Here is a 21,969-nt window from a genome sequence, read left to right as displayed (position 1 = left end):
AAACTTGTTTGTACCAATGTTCTTTGTTTTAGGCTTATGGTTCGTCTACGAGCTTTCAATTTCATTTTTTCATATAATCCGTAATCTATGAAATCCATCAAAGGTGGTATTCTTCTCCTTTCTGCGCGGGAAAAGATATGTTTAAAAGATACGCACGCAAAAATGTGTTTACCGCCGTCTAAAACCGCACCTGTGCTAAGAGGTCGCTACAAATACTTTCCGGGCACCGGAACCAACCCTAGAGCCTGCATATTCCAACAATAGCTTCGAAACAATTTATTAACCATACTTTAATGAGTTTAAAATATAAGAGTTCTTATTACAAGCGTATATAAATGTATAGCACAAGATTTTGTTTTCAAAATATATTTTTTTAAATCGGAAAGCAATATATATATATATTGTTTATATATATATATATATATATTGTTTTTAATTGTATACTTATTATTATATAAGTAAAATTTTAAGTATAAAAAATAAAAAAAAATAAAGTGTTCGGTGTAGTTCAACTATAAGTATATTGTATATGAATGTATGGCGGCAGTCGCGGGCGCATAGTTGTAAGCAGAGCTAACAATGTAATGCTGATGTATCATTTTTTTATAAAACAATTCTATATGAATGGAACAATATTATACCATTTTAATTTTTTCCCCTTTTAAGCAAAGAAACAATGTTCTTTTAATGACAAGTTAATATGTACCCTTTGAAAGAAATATTTGAGGAAACACGGTTAAAATTCAACCTTTGTATTAAAAGGCGTTATTCTTTTTCACGATAGAAACATTTTACTTTCACGTATAATTAATAATTTTGTTCGTTTTAGAACGGTAATACAACTTGAGTCCGTAAATGTACAAGAATGAGGATTAGAAAAACGTTAGCAATACTTAGCGCAGGTTTATTTCTTGCCTGCTGTGTCATGACATATTTAATAATGGATTTAACACTTTTCCCACCTGGACAAGGATCTAAACTTTCTGTTAATAATGTAAGTTTCTAATAAGCACATGGAAATCATAACTTTTATGTAATAAGTAAAGATAATTCAATGTTGTATATTTTCAGAATCAATGGTTACACTTTGAGAATAGACTAGCAAAATTAGAAAAAGACTTTAATAAACATCATGAAGTAATGAATGCTTTGAGGGAAGTGGCAGAAGCGAAAAATTTTGTACCCATTGTTCATTCTATCAATCGCACTAATTACTCCGCATCGTCTAGTACTTCCCATTTAGGGAAACCACTTAAGTGTAATTATAACATACAGAAGATTCCTGAAGTAGACATCCAAATGTTAGATTTGTACAGACAATTAGAATTTGATAATGTTGACGGTGGCGTTTGGAAACAAGGATGGGATATTACGTACGATGACAAACAATGGCATCCGAATAGAAAGTTAAAAGTCTTTGTTGTTCCGCACTCGCACAACGATCCTGGCTGGCTTAGTACATTTGAGAAATATTATACGTTTCAGACGCGTAATATATTAAATAACATGGTAACAAAATTAGCAGAGGACAGAAGACGTAAATTTATTTGGGCAGAGATATCATTCTTTCAGCTTTGGTGGGATGATCAATCTAAAACTACTCAGAACTTAGTTAAACGTTTAATTCACGACGGGCAATTGGAGATTGTATCAGGAGGTTGGGTAATGCCAGATGAATCTGCTTCTCATTGGATAGCTCAGCTCACCCAACTGACAGAAGGTCATCAATGGTTAAAGTATAACTTAGATTATACACCAAATTCAGGATGGGCTATTGATCCATTTGGTCTCTCTCCGACTTTGCCGTATCTTCTTAAAAGGGCAGGGTTGGAAAATGTATTGATCCAAAGAGTTCATTATTCAGTTAAAAAAAAACTAGCTAAACAAAAACAATTAGAATTTCGTTGGAGACAATTATGGGACAATGACGGATCAACAGAAATTTTTACGCATATGATGCCATTTTATAGTTACGATGTGCCACACACTTGTGGTCCAGATCCAAAAGTATGTTGCCAGTTTGATTTTTATAGATTACAAAATTTTGGGCTCAGTTGTCCGTGGAAAATAGCTCCAAAACTTATAACTAATGGAAATGTTGCTGAGAGAGCAGCTCTTCTATTGGATCAGTATCGTAAGAAAGCTCAGCTTTATAAAACAGACGTTGTACTAGCACCCCTGGGGGATGATTTTAGATATACCCATTTTACTGAATGGGATGCTCAATACAAGAATTACCAAAAACTTTTCGATTATATGAACCAGAATCAACAACTGAACGTTCAAATTAACTTTGGAACGTTAAGCGACTATTTTGATGCGATCAGGGAAAAGCACAACTTGAACGAATTTCCCACTTTGTCTGGAGATTTTTTCACATATTCTGACCGAGATGATCATTACTGGAGTGGATATTATACATCAAGGTACATTTCGATATAAATTGTTCATAATAAATTACAGACAAAACAAGTTTATTAAATACATTTTAGGCCTTTTCACAAACGATTAGATCGCGTATTATTGAGTTTGCTGAGGTCATCTGAAATATTAAGCACCGTGGCTTGGACTAAAGGTAACGATAATCTAGGCGAGGGTACTCTCGCACAACGTTTGAGTAAGGCAAGAAAATGGCATTCGTTGTTTCAACATCATGACGCTATTGCTGGGACTGCCAGAGATGAAGTTGTTATAGATTATGCTAAGAAGATGATAATGGCCTTAAACAATTCTGCACATGTTCTACAACAATCAGTAGTGCATTTATTAAAGACTCCACAAGAATCTACTGTTGATACGGATGCTGTATATATTACGTTGGATGAATCTAGGTTTGAGAGAAATTTATGAACATTTTCTAAATATTAACAGTTTTCCCATTGACTTTGAACATATGTAAAATTCATTTCTCTTTAGATTACGTCATACTAGTGCGGGAGATAAATATGTAGTGATACTAGGAGATGAAAATCCTTTAAAAAAAGTTATCCTGTACAATTCTATTCCGAGGCAAAGAACAAAAGTACAAACATTGGTTGTATCCACTCCATTTGTTAAGGTCACTGACCGCATGGGTCAACCAGTGGAATGTCAAATTTCTCCAATTTGGATCGGATCTGCTGCGTTAACTGTTGCGAGATACGAGTTATCATTTTTAGTTACTGTACCCGGATTTGGTATAACCACGTACATAATTCACGCTTTGCCGAAATTGTCGTTCCCACCGTACGTTACCACTATATAAATTGCAAAATATTTTATTTTCATGCGATACAACTGTCTTCTTGTTCTCATTTGTAGAGAAGTGCACCTTGCGAACGTGACCGTTTTTAATACAGACATAACTCTTCCGAAGATTCCAGGCTTCAATCAAATTCAAGTAATATCAAACGCGCAAGAATTCTCGATTACGCAACGGCCAGAATTGTCTGCATCCTTCGGAAAATCGGGTCTTTTGAAAGCTCTAAGGATCGATAATCTAACAATTCCTGTTCATTTAGAATTCGTCAAATATGGTACCAGGGACTCTGGTAAAGATAAAAGTGGGGCATACTTATTCCTGCCCGATAAACCAGAACCAGATTTGGTATATATGGATAACAAGTGTATTATACACTTAATAACCGGACCCATTGTATCTAAAGTATTTGTAGAATTAGCACATGTACGTCACACTTGTACATTGTACAATTCTCCTGGTGGTGACGGACTTGGTTTGCATATAAATAATGAAATCAACATATCTGAAACGCAAAATTATGAGCTTGCTATGAGACTGAGTACTGATATAGCTTCAGGAGATCAATTTTACACAGATCTAAACGGGCTTAATGTAAGTAGATGTATCGGAAATATTTCACTCTTACTAAAAGATATATTACATAAATTATGAGAAATTGTTGTTCAGATGATTAAACGTCAAAGATTTCCAAAACTTCCCACGCAAGGAAACTATTATCCAATGGCAGCAAGCGCATATATAGAGGATAAAAGAGTTAGACTAACAGTAGCTACAGCACAACCATTAGGTGTAAGCTCTATGGCATCTGGGCAAATCGAGGTGGGAATACACTTTTTATTATCATTCATATAAGAGCTATACTATATCATTGCAATACTTTAAATGTTTGTATATAGATAATGCAAGATAGAAGATTACTTCAAGATGACAACAGAGGGCTTGGTCAAGGTATAACTGATAATTTGTTAACGAATAATGTGTTCATGTTCGTTCTTGAAAGGAGAAAGCCTTTTTGTACATCTCCGACGCCTCCAACAAACCATCCCTCAGGAGTACTATCATTGTATGGTCATCTAGCGTTAGAAGAACTGTTACATCCTATAATCGCAATGCATCCACATAATTCTTTACCTTTTAATTTAAACGCGCATTTCTCGCCGCTTCGCTATGATTTTCCTGCGGATTTAAGCGTGGTCAGTTTCCGTGTATTTCCTATTCCAGAAGGAGCTGGTAAAGGTATCGGAATGGTGTTACATCAAACAGCTTTAGACATGTGTTGGAATGACAATTCTTATTTACGTTATTTTAATGTTTCTGAGACCGCAGAAGTTGATTTAACAAAGTTCCTCAATTATATAGATGACTGGATTATTAGTAAAGCTCCTTTAACATTCCACAATGTAGGGCCTTCCTTGAAATCGCCTATCATTAACTTGTGTCCTCATCAAATATTACCAATCTTATTTCATAAGACACAATCTTAAAGTACAGAATATTATGACTTTTTTATGGGCTCATTTAAATGAATTTAATTTTCTGTTCGTTGTTCCACTGTCAACGGCCTTACTTAAAATGATATAATCCAATTGTTCGGACGCTGGTGGACTGGATTTATCCATCTTGTAGCTGTAACAGTGTCAGATGATAAAATTCAATTGGGATTATATAATTTTTATAACTTATACTTTTAACTTTATGGGCCACGAGATTTTGCATACATATAAATACTATAAAAATTCTATCATAAAATCCAAATAGAAATCTTTCCAAAATAAATACTGTTTTCATAGAAAATATTTAGAAAATATTAAATTTTCCTTACTGTGATCTTGAAGATTGTTCAACAATAATGTAAAATATTTCTTATATTATTTACCATTTCGAGTATTTTATAAAAATTATTCGTTTAATCAATACAAATGTAAATGCAAGAATAGAGGAGTATATTCTTACATTTATTTCGAAAGAGAAAATGTTAGTCCTTATAAGGCAAAACATTTCCATGCTAGTCGTACTAATAATTTAGAAAATGTAATTTTGTACATCTGCATTGTATATTCTATTATAAATACTACAACTGTAATAAAGTTAAAAGCATAAAGAATCCAGTCTCTCGTGTCTATGTACCAATTTTTTGTTACACGATAATAATACAAATCTTGTTTACCCGAGAGAATAAAAGAACTGCATAGCTGATGGATTATGTTTAAGCGCAGTCAAAACAACTTTACGCATTTTGTTCTCTGATGCTATGGACTCAAGCGCCGACATCATAAAATGACCAAGTCCCTTCCTTCGTACAGAGGATTCCAATTGTATTTCATAACTGTATAGAGAAGAAAAATAAAATACTGTTAGTTACGTTTTAATAATTCCAAGAAACATCTGTAAAATCTATATACCAATATAACACTTCTTCTCTGTAATCTACATCGAATCTAAAATGTGAGAATCCTACAAATTTATCATTCGAAGATGCCACTAGATACCAGGCTGCCGGTTCCGTTAATTCCTTTTGCTTGGCAACCGGATCCCAGCCCCAATCGCTTTGTTCGTACAAAGATTTCATATTATGCTCCATGATATCAAATATCCAGGACACACAATCGGGTTGTGCATCTTTTGCTCTCATACAAGATAATTCAATAATTTGATTGTCTTTCGTTACATATTTATGGAAAGAAGTTAAAGGCTCTAAGGGATTTATCGTAAAGTTTGCTTTATCGACCAAACTTCTTGCGATAGCTTCTTTCTTTGCAAGTAACTGACGCCTTGTGCTCCTTTTCTGTATAAAGTTTATTTAATACATCAATAATATAGGGGAAATGATGTTTCTAAGATTAAAATAATACTATAATGGGAAAGAATGTTAGATGCATAAAGTTAATACCTTCATAATAATTATATTTCCCGCGTGTATCGAGCAATACGATCTAAGTCTATATCCTTTCTCGTAGCGATTATGAGACGAGATTAATTAATGTAATGTGTAAAAGGTGAAAGTGTTGAAATTATTTCGTAATATCTCAATATATTTATCGGAATAAATGGAATTCTGTTCATATTACGCGTACGATAAACAGCGAGGTAGGATCGTTTTATAAAAGCAAAACGTTCCGTGCCATTATAAAGTTAAGTATTATCGCATTTAACCGACATAAACCGTGCATGTGTGCGTCAACGGGTTTTAAAAAATGAAATAAGTGAAATGTATAATATGTACTCTCCTCATCGGAAGGTTGAAACGTATACTTCGTTGTACTAACAGCTTGTATGATTCAACAGTACCCGAGTCCATGTGTTCCACATTAATTTATCAAACTAATCGCATAGTATAGTTGTACAAGACTATATATTGTGTATATCATTTACAGTAATACATGCGTTGCTCGATATTTTGTTTGCAATAGCGTTTGAAAAAAGAAAACAGTTCGAAAAATAGAGAACCACGAATTATTTGATATAAAATACATACATATGCGTGCATATGTACATATAGATATATTTCAAGTGTTCTGACACCTCAAAGTAAGAGTCTTGATTTTGACATCGGGAATTAATTGAAAAACAGCTTCGTCTGGTTCGCAACAAATGCATGCCGCATCTCATTGTTAGTAGTGTTTAAAAGATGTCTTTATTCCGATATCTGCACATTCCTAATTGTGTACATTGAATTTTTTCTGTTTAATTTTTTTCTAATCGCTATAGGTTAAGTAATCTAATCATCTTTATTATCGTATACACACCTTTTGTATGTTTTTCCACCGTATTATTATTTCTGTAGATCGGTACGTAATCTATATTGACTATAGGTAATAATAATTAAGTCTCTGCCTTTTGAGTAATTCGAGTCCATATTTTGATATATTTTGTACCATCAGAGATATATTATCAACGATTCTTGTTTCTTTTTTTTCATTTTAGATATTGTAATCAAGTATTGAGGAATGGCTGAGACTACTACTGCATCTACAAATGCAGAGGAGAAAGCTATTTCCTCGGCTATGACACAGTGTTACGAAAATTACATCATAGTCGATGTTGGTGCGAATCTTACTAATAAAAAGTATAGCAGAGATTTAGATAGCGTGATTCAGAGAGCAAAAGATGCCGGGGTACAAAAGATTATGGTAACTGGTGCAAGTATTCGTTCCAGTAAGGAGGCATTAAGATTAACCAGGATATATCCTGGTACTCTCTATTCTACAGCAGGTGTCCATCCGCACGATGCAAAGTCATGGGAAAACCCTGATACGTTGCAAGAACTTGAGAGCATAGCTAATAATCCAGAATGTGTAGCGATAGGAGAATGCGGTTTAGATTATAGTCGAGATTTTTCCGATCCTGAAACACAACGTGCCGTGTTTCATAAGCAAGTGGAGCTCGCGTGCCAATTAACCAAGCCACTTGTAATACACGAAAGAGGCGCTCAAGCAGACGTGTTAGAAGTGCTAGATCACTACAAAAATTGTTTGCCGCCGGTTCTAATCCATTCCTTCATTGGAACTGCGAAAGAAGCACAAACTTATTTAGACCATGGTTTTTACTTAGGAATCACTGGATATTTGTGTAAAGATAAATCCGATAGCGGTATAAGGCAACTCCTGGAAAAAAGGCTTGCACCTTTAGAGAGAATATTAGTAGAAACAGATGCTCCGTTCATGTATCCTAATACTAGAGCCAGTAAACTACCTGTACATGTTAAAGATGCTCTTACAGAACGATCAATGACGTTTCTTCATCGTTATTGCACTTTTCAGCGAAATGAACCATGTGCCTTGCCAGCAATTGTGGAAATGGTGGCAGCATTTATGCAAATTGCTCCAGAAGAAGTTGCCTTAGCTACTGCTTTCAATGCTTTAAAATTATTCGGTTTAAATCAATGATACTAATAATCATTTTATTTTTCATTAAAATAAATGGTGCTATTTGGTGCTATTTAACATTTTAATTATATTCTGTTATAAACATATATTGTTCCTTTTCATGTTTCAAATGTTTTGAATCAATTACTTGTGTGTTTATCAAAGTATGTCTTTCATAATATCACTTCGCATTAATATTGCTTACTAGCAATTGCAAGGATGGAACATAGTTTAAAATTTTATTTATACATTAAAGGGTAATCCTTTCAACATATACTATTCCTTATATATACATTATATTTAGCCAAAAATACTCATCAACATATTCAAATTAGAGAACATTATGTAAAGATATATTTTACTTATTATAATACCATACAAATTTTATAGAGAAAAATATGTATCAAATACCTGCAATCCGAAATCATACAATTTTATTGTTGATGTTATAAATATTTTCATATAAATAAATTGTTATATAAATGAGTGATTTATTATATCTTTTTAAATTCTTGAAGGGTCCTTTCTAATTTCACTTATATATGTTAACAATCCTTATTAAATTAACTAAAAATGCTTTGCTTTTCTTTTTTGTAATTTTGCTATTAATATCTATTGATGGATATTGCCTGCAGTCTTATGTGGAATGGAAGAAAATAGATTTTTACTTTTTCTCCTGATTTTTATTTTCAATTTGTTCGTGTATAATTTATTTATTAGAGGTATTACTACATATTAACTTTATACCTTCCTTAAGATGTTCTATCCTCCTTGTGCTAGAAAAGTTATCCCATAAAAATGTATTTATAACAAAGGTATAAAATCCTGTCAATGATTCGATTGTTTTCAATAACATTTGTACTGTAGGTAATAAATCTTTTGTGTTTGTACAATATGCTTCTTTTGGATACCCAAAAAACAAGATTCTATAAAAAGGTTAAATATTTAACTTTCAGTATTCTGATATTATAGAAAATATAGTTTTTATGGCTAATAAAACAAATATTAAGTTATTTTAAAATTAACATTACTTGTCACATTCCAAAAACGAATCAAGCTCTTCGGCAAATGTAATGTCCAAGTTTTTAATATTTACAAAAGAGCCATCTTGCTGGATAACAATAGCATGATCTGAAGTAATAGCAAGCAAAAGATAGATTAAGTTCAAAGTTAGTCAATATTAATTTTATAAACTGTTGCATACTATTTAGAAGATACTAATTTCTTACCAACAGATTCACCAATTTTTGTTACCAAATTACTTTTTACATATTTACTGCTTCCAACAACTTTTTCTAAGCTTTCTCTTAAATCGGGCATATTATTACTTTCCTGTTTTATTACAATTTGATTCAGTTTACTTTCATCCAGCATTGCTCCTTGATATTGCGGATAAAAGAGTTTAACACCCCAATGTAATTTTAACATAATTAACACGAGTTGTTCGTCTTTTACATAAGTTACCAAATTATACAATGTAAGAACTTTGTTTAAAAGTTCTGGACAATAACAATCTATTGAGAGCAATTGAAATGCTGTAACCGCTGTATCATATAATGAACGTTCCATATTAACGACACGATTTAGTAGCATTTTTTCCACAATTTCCCAGTTATGCGGTTTATAATTAGCAATAACTAAAGCTGTGACCAAATGACGTATTTGCATGTCTGTAAATCTATTACAAATACTGTTATCTTCAAGACATTTTTTTAATAAGCACTTTAACAGATCAATGTTACTGTAACGCATTTTATTTAAATGCTTTGTAATCAATATGATTTCATTAGAAGATAATTCATTATCTAACAGAGTTGTGCATAACGTATCCACTACAGTTTGATCATAAAAGTCCATTTCCCTGTAATGAAACAATAAAGAAAAATATGACAAGTACAACTATTTATACGATACAAATCATTTTAATAGTACAGTACTTACGAATCTGCAAATTTCATAGAAATGTAATGAAGTAAGTTTTCTATTTCTTTGAATGAAAGCGACTGAGCATGACTTTTTATAACCTTGTTTACTTTAATCAAAACATCTTTACAAGATTCATCTAATTCTGGTAAAGTATATATTGCATAGAAAATATCTACTACATACATTGGATTTATATAGTGTTCAGTTCCAGCTAACAGTTTAATGATATAATTTTTTGTTTGCACATTTTTAATGACAGAACAAAATCTGAGTACCTTCACCAAATTGGTACTTTCTAAACTAAGTTCCAGTTGAGCTTGCTGCCTAAAGGCAAGGGACGAAGCTTTCAACAAAGCTTTTACTATAGGTACATCCTGTAGGTTGTGTAGTACAGAATGTAACATCATTATTTGACTAACAGTCAATTTATGTATAGAAACAGATATTAATTGAATTAATGTTTGAATTAATAGACTGTTAGGTGAAACGTTAAAAGACAATAAAATATGTAATATGCGTATAGCGTTATACGTGTTTAAAGTTCTTGTATTTTTAAGTATTATATTACACATATACTCGAATCCTTTGATTTCTTTTAAATCTCTGACATCTAACTGCTTATTATCAAGCAACTGGTGTAGTGCATTCAGAGTTGAGATTACTTGGTCTAAATTCATATTTCTATGATTTTTTTCAATACCTTTTATAAATGTTCCTAAATCATTATTTATATCTCTAGAATCCAATCCGTTTTTACTACTCTTATAATTATCTGCCAGTTGTCTAACATCTAAAATATTCATATAATATAATGGAAAATTATATAAAAGACGGTTAGGCATTTAACAATTTACTACCTGCTGAAAAATGCAGACTACATTGTGATGTCGTACAATTTAATAAAGTAATCCAATTGCGGGATATTAATAAATTGTTCATTAATCTTTGAACCACTTTATCCATCGTATATATACGTATATGCATACTTTTCCACTTGCATCAAAGAAAGTACATTAGTTCGAATATAATTTATATATACCTATTTTAGCTGTATAACCTAAGATGATCTTTAAACAAAAGAAAGTGTTTGTCAGATCTTGTAAATAAAGTAACTAAGTGTATGGTGTTTCACGCACATAAAGGTGTGCGCACATGCATGCACATACGCAACCGGTAATATACACATTATTAATTTTAAAGCCAACATTCTTTCAGAATATAAATAATACAAGAGAAAATGAAAAATATAGATATAATGATTTTTTTATATACATTAAATTAAAGTTTGGTATCATATAAATTGAATTTAGTTATCAATATGGACGTTCGTCTGAAACACGTAGCACGTGAAATATGTAGCGTATTTTTATTTTCCGTACATTAAGAGTAAAAATTGTACATACACACAGAATAGAGGAAAATGTCAAAAGAAACAGAGATGCTACAGATAAATAAGTGTATCCTGTCAAAATTATGGTACACATCTCTTACCGTTTCTCAAGAAAACGATGACAATTCTCTTTTATCACAATGTAACAATGATACGATAAACTTTCTTAAATCGGAGGCTTTGTTTACGGATATAACGTAAGTGTAATGTAATTTCATATGTTAGAAACCGATCAGCACGAATAACAATCATCTTTGTTACATTTTCTTAGTCGTTCTCCAGATGAGAAACATCATCAATGGATAATTAATATATTACTGCGCAAAGTTCTTAACGATGTAGCATCAGATACAGAGTATTTAGAAAAACAACAAGTTTCCGTTCAAGTGATTTATGCTTTGCAATTTTACAAAAATTTGGCAGTTCAATTGCAACAGGTATTTTGAAGATTAATTTTTTAAATTATTCATATTATACTTTTACATCTTATGCATATTTTATGTTAATTACTATTACATATTTCGTAGGAACTGTTGACGATGTGCAAAAGTATCTTGGAGCATGAAAAATTAGAATTATTTGAGAAAACATTGAACAAATATTTTCTATTTTTAAAACAAAATATTACCAATGAATACAATCCAATCGTAACATGTTGGATTCTTAATGAACTGTTATTAATTTGTTCTAATACATCTAGTGACATTCATGCTTTACAAGATTTTTATTCCTTGTTAATGAAAGTATTATTGGAATTTAAGTTACCTAAACAGATAACACTTAGCGACAATGTTTTCGGATATATATTATGTATTATATCAAAAATGGATGTTACAAAGTTTGATGAATCTGCGTTATTGATATGGTTATTTCCCATGATATTAAAAACAAGCGATACTCAAGATATGGAGCTTGCATTATATTGTAGAAAAGATGAACACCTTTTTAAAAAATGGTGTGCCTTCCTCAATGAAGTTCATGTACATTTTAAATCTTTTAATAACTTAACGGATGCATTGAAAATTCAAAAAGTATTATTTAATTTTTCTTCCATTTGTACTCCTACTGTAAACAAAAATAAACTAATAGAAAGGATAAATAGCATCAAAGTACATTGGGTTATAGACATCTTGGTAAGTTACATTAAGTTATTGAACTAATAGTAAAATAGTAATATTCAGTGTTTCTTTCCTTTTCCAGGATATTTGTTATACATTAACAATAAATGGAAAACACGATGATGTTTCATTATTATTATCTTATCCATTATTAACAGTTTTTTGGCCAGCTCTATTATTTCAAGTTCTGAACAGTTTTTCGCAAGAATACCTTTTATATGATGTTGACAAAGATTATGATTTCTTATATAATTCAATTGAATTTTTAATACACAAATGTAATACCAACGTATTATGTGATCCTACATGGAATGCATTAAAAAATGTATTGGCAAAACATGTTAAAAGTTTAAAGTATATCTTACATTGTGTAAGAGATGATATAAAAATGGAAAATTTTAATCACTGGAGAATTTCTATAAAATACATATTTGATCTCTTACAAAACTTTGATAGTCTTCTAGTATTGAAAATGACAACAAATATACACGAACAAGAACATAAGAAAATAAAAAGTTTACTAGAAGATCTTTCTGAACCTGAAAGTATTTTAAATGCATACTATAGTATGCTATGTGCTTTAAAAGCTATTCTGTTATGTGATAAATATGACACAAAGCAATCTACTATAACAAGTTACTTTTCTGATATGAATCATTATGTAAAACTGTTGCATCCATTTGATCTGCGTATACAAATAATAGAAAATATATTCTCTTTACTTTTCTTGCGACATGAAGATTTTCAGCATACTGAAAAACCTTATGACAACAATGACATGGATATTTCATATGAGCAATTAGAATTCGAAAATAAATGGATCAAGCAACATTTAGTAGGTTTTATTTGCAATAAATATGCCGTAAGAGATATGTTGTTCCATTTGAAGGATATTATATCTGCAACAGAAATTGAATATATGAAACTGGAGAATAAAAACGAAGAAAAAGATCAAATTCAAAAAGCTATCGCTTCTGTCATTGCAGCAATAACAAATGCCAGATGGAGATTAGAACTTTATACAACACCAGATTTTGTAGAAAATGTTAATTCTAGAGATGGCTATGAAAGTTGTCTATCTATGTTTAATGCTAAAATTTTACTAGATACTGGGAAGTTAATTTCAAATCGTTTCAAAGAGAATACATATTTTTATCAGGAAGGTAACATCTCGGATGAAACAAAGATAAGATCCTGTTCTGAATCAGAACTAGTGCATAATACTAAATGGCGAAAACGTTCCAAAAATATGGCATTAACAACGGATGGTATAACGACCAAAGATATCACTCATAAACCATTATTTGTAAATCTTATGTTAGCAACTGAAGAAAGCTTAATTATTCGATGCTTATGGAAAAATGATTACACGAAAGCACAAGAAATTTTAGAGGTAATCTTATTAATGTCGATAATATATTTATATGTCTCTTATGGCGGCTTCAAGCTTTTCATACATATCTTTTTCAATTTCAGTAGATTCATATGCAATAGTTTCCTTTTCTTTATTTTTTATTTGCACACTTAGTATGCCAGGAGGATTGTTTGCATAGTATTGCTTTGCAAATAGTATTCTCTTTTTTGGAAAACAAAATTTACAACGAAAACAACAGCAACACCAACCTACAGAAATGATGCATTAATTATGAACTCTCGTAAAGTTTAATATTATAGTTTACCTTTTTGACACCAACAAAGAATCGCAAGACACATGTAAATCAGAAACCAAACTTTTATAGTCAACCATACTTTCGACAATGTTTTTTTCACAATTGGTTTATCTTTTTGTTCTTGATAATTATGTATTAGACATTTTATTCCAAATGTCTTTGTGCAATTTTTGAAATCGACTAATATTTTTAGTGCCTCTTTCTCATTAGTTTCTTGTTTTCCTTTGTCAGTGAGATTTAAGGTTTTGTTGGATGTTTCTATTTGTTCTTCGTATTCACTTTTGAACTTATCATAATTGTAAGCTTCTTCACCTGATTCTACATCATCATCTTTAAGATCTTCTTGATCTTCTTGAAACATGTTGTTCAAAGAAATTGATCTCTTTTCATTTTCGTGGATATTATTGATGTTAGTAGTTATCTTCCAAAAATGCAAATTATTTTGCTTATTACTATGTTTTATTTGAAATTCCCTTTTATATAAATTTTGAATTTTCGTCTTTCGTAATCTAAAAATAAGTATCAATGAAGTTACTAATTTCACAAGTTCTACAGATATTTATCAACTGATTATTAAACACTTTATCTAGATCTTCCTTAAAACCAGCAATAATCGGTACATCATTCTGTTCTATATCTGAGCTTTCCCATACTTTTGGTTTAAAGTGGAAAAATATATTTGCATGCTGCAGTTTGTTCATAATTTCACCTTTATTGTAGCTATCTACGTATGAATGTAGTGGTGTATATTTACTTTCATCCTCTATGTAATATTTTAAATTCATTAAATCTGCAAGCTGTACCATTTCATTTTCATCTTGTTCATCATAATCTTTCTGATCTGATTCAATTTCATATGCTTTTTTGTCTTGTAAATTAATCTGTATAGCAAATGACTGTTACATATAATAATAATTAACAGAACCTTAATACTTAACTTTATCCAATGGCAATGAACGAACAGAAACATTTAGTAATATCCATATAGAAAATATTTGTTGGAATAACATATGTTTGATTACTATTAACATTAACATGTTATTACTTCTAAGGCCTTTGATATGAAGAATACTCAGTTAAATGGAGAAGTTCAATTTTCGAAGGCGTTGCACATATTTAGGAAAAATATATCTAAATATGCCAATACATTGAAAAGTGAAAACGAATCTGCAGAGAACATACAATCCTCTACATTAAAGGTATGTTGAAATAAACAATTAATATCACTTACAAAAAACACAGTTAATGTCACCATTACATTTTTACAGAATATAAGATTAGTTGCACAGGAAAGCATACAATCTTCTAGACAAACTAGTCAATTTGAGACTTTCTTAGCTTCTCAAGAAGTCAACTTGCGAATGTTGTTTATAAACATTCTTAATAATTATGAAATGTTAACAATATGTGTGTTAGACTTGGCCATAACTATGAGCCAAACTTGTCCAATCTCTCAAAATCTTTGCGAAGTTGCAATGAAATATTTAAAAACGTGCAAAACATTCGAAAGTACTGAATATGTACATTTCTTTCAAAAATGTTATCAACTGTTCTATGAAAAAAAAGAGAAAATCTCTATAGAACATATACTATGTGATGCAAAAAATGCATTGTCCATAAAGGAATGTAAGGAGAAGGAAGAGTTTTGGACTAACATTGCAGTTAAACATTGTGAATTTAAAGAATCACAGTTGAATAAAAATACAATCAATAAAATATTAAAAGACAGTAATTATTTACCTGGTTTGAAGATACTTAACAAAATAGTAACGGTCCTTTACGAAAATAAGAAATATATGCAAAATATATGTTCTCATTTACAACTTTTACATTCGATTATTCCAACAGAGCATACAATACTTACAGTTTCCGATTTACTAAAAATTTCATTGCATTACTATTTTGGTCATCAAATATTTGAACTGGAAGTTGAACCGAATAAGCTTGAGGCGATCGCTCATGATTTACAAATTAATTTAGCATACAGTATTCTAACAACTGCTTATCCTGTACGTTCTTACAAAGAAAATACGAGTTATACTACTATTAGCAAAGAGAGTGGATGTATAATTTTAAATAAAGCTTCGTGTAAAGTGGTGTGTATAAAAATTTTAAATATAACTCTATATAGTTGAAGTAGTTAAAAATGCAGTAGCAATAACAGTTTATATTAATTTACAGGATTTAAGTTATAAGATTCAGGGACCAAACCAATGCGTTTCAGAAATATTGGCTGAAGTCTTGCAAATTTTACATAATTTAAATTTGAGTCAATCTCGCTTGACTCGTGATGTGTGTAAATCTATTTCTAAGCATTCAGCCATTCAAAATATATTAAATAAAACATCTTGTCTTCTAAGCTTAGATTTAAGTGAACTATCTATGGGCAATGAAACATTATCTTTTCTTTTGAACCTGTGGAACTTAATGTTTCTACACGCTACCTTAACAATATGGGCAAATCATTCTCCTTTTAACAACTTGCAACACGTAATTTCATTAATGTCAATTGGTTACTTAATTGGCGATTTGGGTTTAGTTACACTTGCTTCATTAAGGTCGAAATTGTTAAATAATATGATGTTAAACGATACATTCTTTGTGCAAGTTGAAGAACTTAATGAACCAGCATGGCAAGATTTGGACATCATTTTTGACCCAAGAGTAATTTTTGCAATGGCTAATGAATTTTTTGAGACACCCTATATACGAGTAAGATATTTATTTGTTTATAAATTATGCATTAAGAACATTTCTTTGTAAATTTCTATGTTTCTCTCCCTTTCTCTTTCTCTCTTTTTCTTTCTTTCTTTCTTTTTAATATACTCTGCTTCTTTATAGATTTGTAATGCAGATTCATTGAATGAAGATTTAACCAATGCTTTTACTGAGTACCTAGAGCATTATTCATCAAGCTGCGAAAAACCTACGCAGAGTACTGAAAAACAAAAGCTAATTTTGTTACCTGAAATTGCAGAACGATATGAGACTTTTATTTCTCAAAATTTAAGAACCAACTTACAAGCTGGTAGTAACAATAATGATATAGTTTCGATAAGTGACTACTTTAAATCCACTGATGAAACTATAATTGTACAATACATACGATGGACCTATTCATATAGTATAGTATTGAAATATTCTAATAATTCCAATGTACATCACCATAAACAAATTAACCAGCACAAGAGTAGTTTGAAAACTTATAGTATGACGTCAACTCTATTGCAATACCTAGAAGGCCAATGCTGGATTGTTTCTTATCTTTTACAAAGAATACATAACGTAAATCCTACTATTTTAGAAAAAAACTATGATAATTTAAAACGTACCGCGGGCCTCGAAAATCTTGTAACTTCATCCTGGGTGAATGAGTTGAAATCATTATTTGAAAATAATCAAACTTTTGCTGCCATTATCGAAACCATACCAATACAAAGATTATGGTCTCATTTTGAACTGTTACTAAAAAAGGATGAATGGGATACTTGTTTAAAACTTATAAATGCTTTACCAAGTTGTGTTACTTTAAGCACCGAGCTGCAATGTTTTAAAGATAAAGTTCTTAACTATATAGTTTCGAAAAGGCATACAACGTTATTAAATACGGAAATATTACAATATTTATATCAAATTAAGGACATACACATTTTAAGTCAAACAGTATTATATAACATTAATAGGTGGCATGTAAATATTTGTGAAAATGCTTTGCTTTATACAGTACACCATATGGATAATTATAAACTTCCGATTCATTGTAAATTGCAATTGAATGAAGTATTGCACAGAGTTCAAATTTTTCGTAAAATGCTTCCGTACTGTGTAATAAAATCTAATGGGACATGGTATGATATTGCTTATTGCACGGAAAAAGTTGAGCCGTTACAAATAATTAAGTCACTGATGAATTCGGACAAGTTTGAATTGTGTTTAGAATGGATGGAATGTCAAGCATTTTCTTTAGAACTGCACCCTCTTGTGACACAAGAGTTCTTGATCGGCCTTCTAAAAAGTGAACCGCAAAATTACGCACAAACTTTAAAGGTATTTTGAAAGATACTAGAAAAATAGAAGCAATAATCTTTCATTTTTAATGAGCTGTGTTATTTTCTTTTTTCAGTTTCTTCAGGCACTACCTTTAGATCAATCGGTTAAACTTTGTAAAACTGTGTTAAAGAAGTTAGAATCCATTGACTCATTAACATTTATCTGTAATTATTTGTCAGAGTACTGCAAAGCAACAGAGACCATCAAATATAGAAGAACTCTACTAGGAATTGACATTTTAAGTATGTTAGATGTCCACGAGAGACCATTATATATACATCTTATAAAAGAACCATTGTTGATGTTGGAGCAATTATTAATGAATTGTAAATTTGAAAGTATCCAAAAGATATTGAGCAGAATTGAAAATAAATTAGATCAAGTGGATATTTCAAGAAACAGTTTTGATAAAGTTATAAGATTCTACGCTCAAAAATCGTTGGATTGCCGTGTGTCTTTACAATGTGACATTACTGAAAGTAAGTCAAGAAATGTGCAGCATTCTACATCAGAAGCAGAGAGCACTGAATTCGTCATGCCCATACTCGTTCCTTCCAAAGAAGAATGGGTACCTAATGACAAAGTATGCGAAATAATATTATGATGTTTAATTGTTTTATAATATTGTAGATAAACGCTAACTATTTTCTATTTAACAGGCGCGAAAATGCAGTTGTTGTAAAAATGTTATATTCTCAATGTTTAATAGACGGCATCATTGTCGCAGATGTGGTCGTGTAATTTGCGCTACTTGTTCTCAACATCGTATACAAGTACCTGGTTATCCACCTTCTGTACTTGTACGCGTATGTGACGATTGTAAACAGCAAACTGTGTTGCAAATGCACGCATCCACTCCAAGCAGCGAAGTATTCGATTGTTGGCGATTAACAAAAGACCAAAGGCATAACAAAACAACCAGAGAAGAATTTTCATTTGAATACGCACCAAATATTTCCTTGTGTTTAGCTATCCTTAACTTACATTCAGAACATGAAACGTATACTAGGTAATGACGGTTTTCAAATACAATTATTTATTTAATAAGTTTTTAGTTTATATAAAGATATTTAATAACGTGGATATTTATAGTTTTCTATTGGATTGCTGCGACGAAATGAAACGTCTTCTGCAACCAGTTAGCGGCGGGAAAGTAAATCCTGAAGTTGATCATGCTGTAATTATTAAAATGATACGCTCTCTATTAGTTACAGCAAAGGTTAAATGCGCCAAGCTTGGTCTTAACACCGGATTAGTTCACTGCGATCGTTTCTTATCGCATGTAGATCTTATCGCCAATCTTGTTCAATTTGACTGTGTACACCTAATACCATCTGACAACCTGGGTAAACGCACTTTAAGAAAATTAAGGGATCTTTTGATCGAGAAAGAGCAGTGGACTCTTGCTTTAGATGTGAGCACTAAAGCAGGACTTGACACGCAAGGTGTTTGGGTAACTTGGGGCAAAGCGTGTTTAAAGATGGGATATTTTGATCAAGCACGAGAAAAGTTTTTCCATTGCCTTGAGAAAATACAATATGAAAATTTTGATGACTGGGTAGTCATATCTAAATCATATCCGAAAGAACCAGAAACTTCAACTAAGAGAGACACACAGAAGTTAGTTAATGAAATGAATGAAACTAAAGAAGTAAAGGTAGATGAGTTAAGTACAAAAAAATTGGAATTTTCGAAAAATCGTCCACTGAAAGATCCACCATTACTTGTAGAAATTTTACAAATATTGGATAATTTAAGCATATACAAACAATGTGCTCCGTATTCTCATCAGTATAAGTCCAGTGCCTCGCAAGAAATACTAAGCAATTTTGGAAGTTTTAAAATCGTTAATCAAAAACAATTTAACGTTAAAAATGCATCTACAATGGTGCAAAATATTTACTACCATGAAAGTCTTTATTATCTACTAACTTATGCAAGCTATAATTCAATTTTAGAATTCTTTTTGAGATACGAAGAATTCGATAAATGCCTCACCTTTACTTTAGAACATAATTTAGAACCTGAACAGTTTTTTAATGCAATTTATCTCTATTGTTTAAAAAATGGGAATATTGAAAAACTGCACGAAGCAATGATGAACAAAGACCCGAGTTTATTAATTTGGAAAGTATATTTAATATATACTTGTCATAGCTTAGAAAAAAGACAATATTTAAATATTTTGTACCATTTACAACTTTTCATGAAAGACTCTGTACGGGCTGCAATGACGTGCATTCGTTTTTACCTTAACGAAGTAAGAAATTATACGGATCTAAATGGTAGAACGAAGTTTCTGCTCGATGCTCAGAAACACTTGGAATCCGAACTGCAAATTGAAATTTTAAATCGAAAGAGGAGAAAAAGTACAAGTTCAATGCACAGCAATCAAGGAATTCTAACGATGGAAATGGAACCCTCGGAAATAGACAAACATATAAATACAATTTGCAGACAAATGGAAATTACAAAGTTTTTAGCAAACTGTGAAAAAGAGGAAAGAGCTCCCATTCAATTTCTAATGCTCTTTCCAGGAAAGGACCTCAGTGATACAATCATTTCAGAAATACCAACATTATTTGGCGATCAACAGGAGAAGATTGATTTGGCTGTTTTAGCTATTCTTTGTGGACGTAACATCGAAGAGGGATTTGGAATAGCGTTTAGAATAATGCAAGGTTTTTGAATTCAATTTAAATATTTTTTGCATCTCCACTCCTTTATCTAAAAGATAGTATCATTTCACCACATTGCTGTTTTATTCGAGTAATGATATTATTTCAGATTATAATTTACCACAACAAAAAGTGTATTCCTTAGCTGGGCACATTTTAATATTAAAGAATAATATTTTTGGAATAGAACAGCTAATTAAATGTTGCCGTACATCTGGGATACCAAATTCATCCATTATATCAGATTATGTTATTACTCATTGTGTAAAATTATTATTGAGTCGTTTACACAATGAAGATGAATTGATCTTAAAAAATGATATTTATAATCTTGTTAGATTAATAATTGACATAGAGCTTAAGGTAATATATATTTGTATAGTTGTATATAAATTTCTAAATATTATCAATACAATCTTTTTCATTTATTTTCTTCTCTCTCCAGATAAATGCATACATTGAATGCAAACAATTAAAGGCGGCGTATCTATTGGCTGTCAAGCATTCAAGAGCTCAGGATATAAGAAAAATTTTAAAAGAATCTGATAGGCTTGGTCAAAATGCCATCAAGGCAATATGTATAAAATGGCTTCAGCAAGAACCAAAATTATAACTTTATGGTACATTGTAATTAGCAACAGATAAAAAAAAATTGGAAATTTTGTTGCATTGTATAAATGTTCCTAACGTAGCATATAAAATAACATTCCCTTATTTTCAATATTTGTGAGATAAATATAATATATATATATATTTCATTTTTATATAACTTAATTAAGTAAGTGTAGTACAATAATGGGAGAGAAGAGGAATAAAGCTAAAAAAGTTTATTCTAATAAAGTACATATATAATAATAAATAATTCTCAAAAATTAGACATCTATTCTTATAAGCATAAAATATTACATTTTCAAAAGAGAGTATCTTTATTTTTTATCATTTATAATTGTTGTACTCATTTGTGAATATGATAATAAAACTTTCTTTGTTTATAAATAAAGAGAAAATCTATTTAAATAATGGAATGTATA

General features: G+C 30.8%; 6 protein-coding genes across 13 annotated transcripts; 3 read left to right on the top strand and 3 right to left on the bottom strand.

Annotated features, from left to right (window-relative positions):
* Nucleotides 1–491: 491 nt before the first annotated feature.
* Nucleotides 492–4,725, top strand: Alpha-man-iia (alpha-mannosidase 2). 5 transcript variants are annotated; one of them, XM_076908935.1, is made up of 9 exons: nucleotides 492–581; nucleotides 830–994; nucleotides 1,072–2,426; nucleotides 2,493–2,831; nucleotides 2,917–3,225; nucleotides 3,301–3,832; nucleotides 3,908–4,060; nucleotides 4,138–4,189; nucleotides 4,463–4,725. In XM_076908935.1, the coding sequence occupies exons 2-9, from the start codon at nucleotides 866–868 to the stop codon at nucleotides 4,723–4,725; spliced, it is 3,132 nt and encodes a 1,043-aa protein (XP_076765050.1). In that variant the 5' UTR covers nucleotides 492–581; nucleotides 830–865. The 5 variants fall into 5 exon arrangements, with proteins under 5 accessions (XP_076765050.1, XP_076765039.1, XP_076765046.1 ...); XM_076908924.1 differs by having other exon boundaries at nucleotides 4,138–4,725; XM_076908931.1 differs by having other exon boundaries at nucleotides 545–563; nucleotides 4,138–4,725.
* Nucleotides 4,514–6,628, bottom strand: Naa40 (N-alpha-acetyltransferase 40). Of its 2 annotated transcripts, none has more exons than XM_076908948.1 (4): nucleotides 6,465–6,628; nucleotides 5,644–6,026; nucleotides 5,409–5,567; nucleotides 4,514–4,867 (listed from the first exon to the last, which is right to left on the bottom strand). In XM_076908948.1, the coding sequence occupies exons 1-4, from the start codon at nucleotides 6,537–6,539 to the stop codon at nucleotides 4,756–4,758; spliced, it is 729 nt and encodes a 242-aa protein (XP_076765063.1). In that variant the 5' UTR covers nucleotides 6,540–6,628; the 3' UTR covers nucleotides 4,514–4,755. The 2 variants fall into 2 exon arrangements, with proteins under 2 accessions (XP_076765063.1, XP_076765064.1); XM_076908949.1 differs by lacking the exon at nucleotides 6,465–6,628 and adding an exon at nucleotides 6,132–6,289.
* LOC143432165 (3'-5' ssDNA/RNA exonuclease TatD) lies at nucleotides 6,227–8,503 on the top strand. 3 transcript variants are annotated; one of them, XM_076908946.1, is made up of 2 exons: nucleotides 6,227–6,372; nucleotides 7,166–8,503. In XM_076908946.1, the coding sequence occupies exon 2, from the start codon at nucleotides 7,189–7,191 to the stop codon at nucleotides 8,125–8,127; it is 939 nt and encodes a 312-aa protein (XP_076765061.1). In that variant the 5' UTR covers nucleotides 6,227–6,372; nucleotides 7,166–7,188; the 3' UTR covers nucleotides 8,128–8,503. The 3 variants fall into 3 exon arrangements, with proteins under 3 accessions (XP_076765061.1, XP_076765056.1, XP_076765053.1); XM_076908941.1 differs by lacking the exon at nucleotides 6,227–6,372 and adding an exon at nucleotides 6,690–6,769 and having other exon boundaries at nucleotides 7,166–8,502; XM_076908938.1 differs by lacking the exon at nucleotides 6,227–6,372 and adding an exon at nucleotides 6,727–6,851 and having other exon boundaries at nucleotides 7,166–8,502.
* A 282-nt stretch (nucleotides 8,504–8,785) lies between these two features.
* Nucleotides 8,786–11,096, bottom strand: LOC143425717 (uncharacterized). Its single transcript, XM_076898741.1, has 5 exons — nucleotides 10,890–11,096; nucleotides 10,048–10,822; nucleotides 9,336–9,967; nucleotides 9,138–9,237; nucleotides 8,786–9,032 (listed from the first exon to the last, which is right to left on the bottom strand). Exons 1-5 carry the CDS (start codon nucleotides 11,014–11,016, stop codon nucleotides 8,816–8,818), a joined length of 1,851 nt encoding a protein of 616 aa, XP_076754856.1. The 5' UTR covers nucleotides 11,017–11,096; the 3' UTR covers nucleotides 8,786–8,815.
* Nucleotides 11,097–11,345: 249 nt separating this feature from the next.
* On the top strand, nucleotides 11,346–21,948 carry Sptz (zinc finger FYVE-type containing 26 spastizin). The gene is made up of 13 exons (XM_076909435.1): nucleotides 11,346–11,619; nucleotides 11,694–11,859; nucleotides 11,950–12,555; nucleotides 12,623–13,933; nucleotides 15,263–15,409; nucleotides 15,479–16,306; nucleotides 16,392–16,922; nucleotides 17,052–18,257; nucleotides 18,334–18,843; nucleotides 18,920–19,269; nucleotides 19,353–20,941; nucleotides 21,048–21,301; nucleotides 21,384–21,948. The coding sequence occupies exons 1-13, from the start codon at nucleotides 11,453–11,455 to the stop codon at nucleotides 21,549–21,551; spliced, it is 7,833 nt and encodes a 2,610-aa protein (XP_076765550.1). The 5' UTR covers nucleotides 11,346–11,452; the 3' UTR covers nucleotides 21,552–21,948.
* On the bottom strand, nucleotides 13,961–15,247 carry LOC143429574 (uncharacterized). Its single transcript, XM_076905235.1, has 4 exons — nucleotides 15,149–15,247; nucleotides 14,778–15,106; nucleotides 14,220–14,719; nucleotides 13,961–14,163 (listed from the first exon to the last, which is right to left on the bottom strand). Exons 1-4 carry the CDS (start codon nucleotides 15,245–15,247, stop codon nucleotides 13,961–13,963), a joined length of 1,131 nt encoding a protein of 376 aa, XP_076761350.1.
* Nucleotides 21,949–21,969: the final 21 nt, after the last annotated feature.

Source organism: Xylocopa sonorina, chromosome 1 (genome assembly GCF_050948175.1).
Source record: "Xylocopa sonorina isolate GNS202 chromosome 1, iyXylSono1_principal, whole genome shotgun sequence".
Lineage (NCBI taxonomy): Eukaryota > Metazoa > Arthropoda > Insecta > Hymenoptera > Apidae > Xylocopa > Xylocopa sonorina.
Note: the sequence above shows the minus strand (reverse complement) of the source record. Positions and strands in the feature narration are given on the sequence as shown.

Coding starts and splice junctions, on each gene's coding strand:
- Alpha-man-iia (XM_076908924.1), top strand. CDS start 866: ATGAGGATTAGAAAAACGTTAGCAATACTTAGCGCAGGTTTATTTCTT. Junction 2,427..2,492: donor AGTGGATATTATACATCAAG/GTACATTTCGAT, acceptor AATACATTTTAG/GCCTTTTCACAAACGATTAG. Junction 3,833..3,907: donor CAGATCTAAACGGGCTTAAT/GTAAGTAGATGT, acceptor ATTGTTGTTCAG/ATGATTAAACGTCAAAGATT.
- Naa40 (XM_076908948.1), bottom strand. CDS start 6,539: ATGGACTCGGGTACTGTTGAATCATACAAGCTGTTAGTACAACGAAGT. Junction 5,568..5,643: donor AGAGAAGAAGTGTTATATTG/GTATATAGATTT, acceptor TTCTCTATACAG/TTATGAAATACAATTGGAAT. Junction 4,868..5,408: donor CAGTTCTTTTATTCTCTCGG/GTAAACAAGATT, acceptor ACACTGTTACAG/CTACAAGATGGATAAATCCA.
- LOC143432165 (XM_076908946.1), top strand. CDS start 7,189: ATGGCTGAGACTACTACTGCATCTACAAATGCAGAGGAGAAAGCTATT.
- LOC143425717 (XM_076898741.1), bottom strand. CDS start 11,016: ATGCATATACGTATATATACGATGGATAAAGTGGTTCAAAGATTAATG. Junction 9,238..9,335: donor AAAAATTGGTGAATCTGTTG/GTAAGAAATTAG, acceptor CTATTACTTCAG/ATCATGCTATTGTTATCCAG. Junction 9,033..9,137: donor TCGTTTTTGGAATGTGACAA/GTAATGTTAATT, acceptor ACCTTTTTATAG/AATCTTGTTTTTTGGGTATC.
- Sptz (XM_076909435.1), top strand. CDS start 11,453: ATGTCAAAAGAAACAGAGATGCTACAGATAAATAAGTGTATCCTGTCA. Junction 16,923..17,051: donor TTGAGACACCCTATATACGA/GTAAGATATTTA, acceptor GCTTCTTTATAG/ATTTGTAATGCAGATTCATT. Junction 18,258..18,333: donor ATTACGCACAAACTTTAAAG/GTATTTTGAAAG, acceptor TTCTTTTTTCAG/TTTCTTCAGGCACTACCTTT.
- LOC143429574 (XM_076905235.1), bottom strand. CDS start 15,247: ATGTTAATGTTAATAGTAATCAAACATATGTTATTCCAACAAATATTT. Junction 15,107..15,148: donor GTTCATTGCCATTGGATAAA/GTTAAGTATTAA, acceptor TATATGTAACAG/TCATTTGCTATACAGATTAA. Junction 14,720..14,777: donor GATAAAGTGTTTAATAATCA/GTTGATAAATAT, acceptor ACTTATTTTTAG/ATTACGAAAGACGAAAATTC.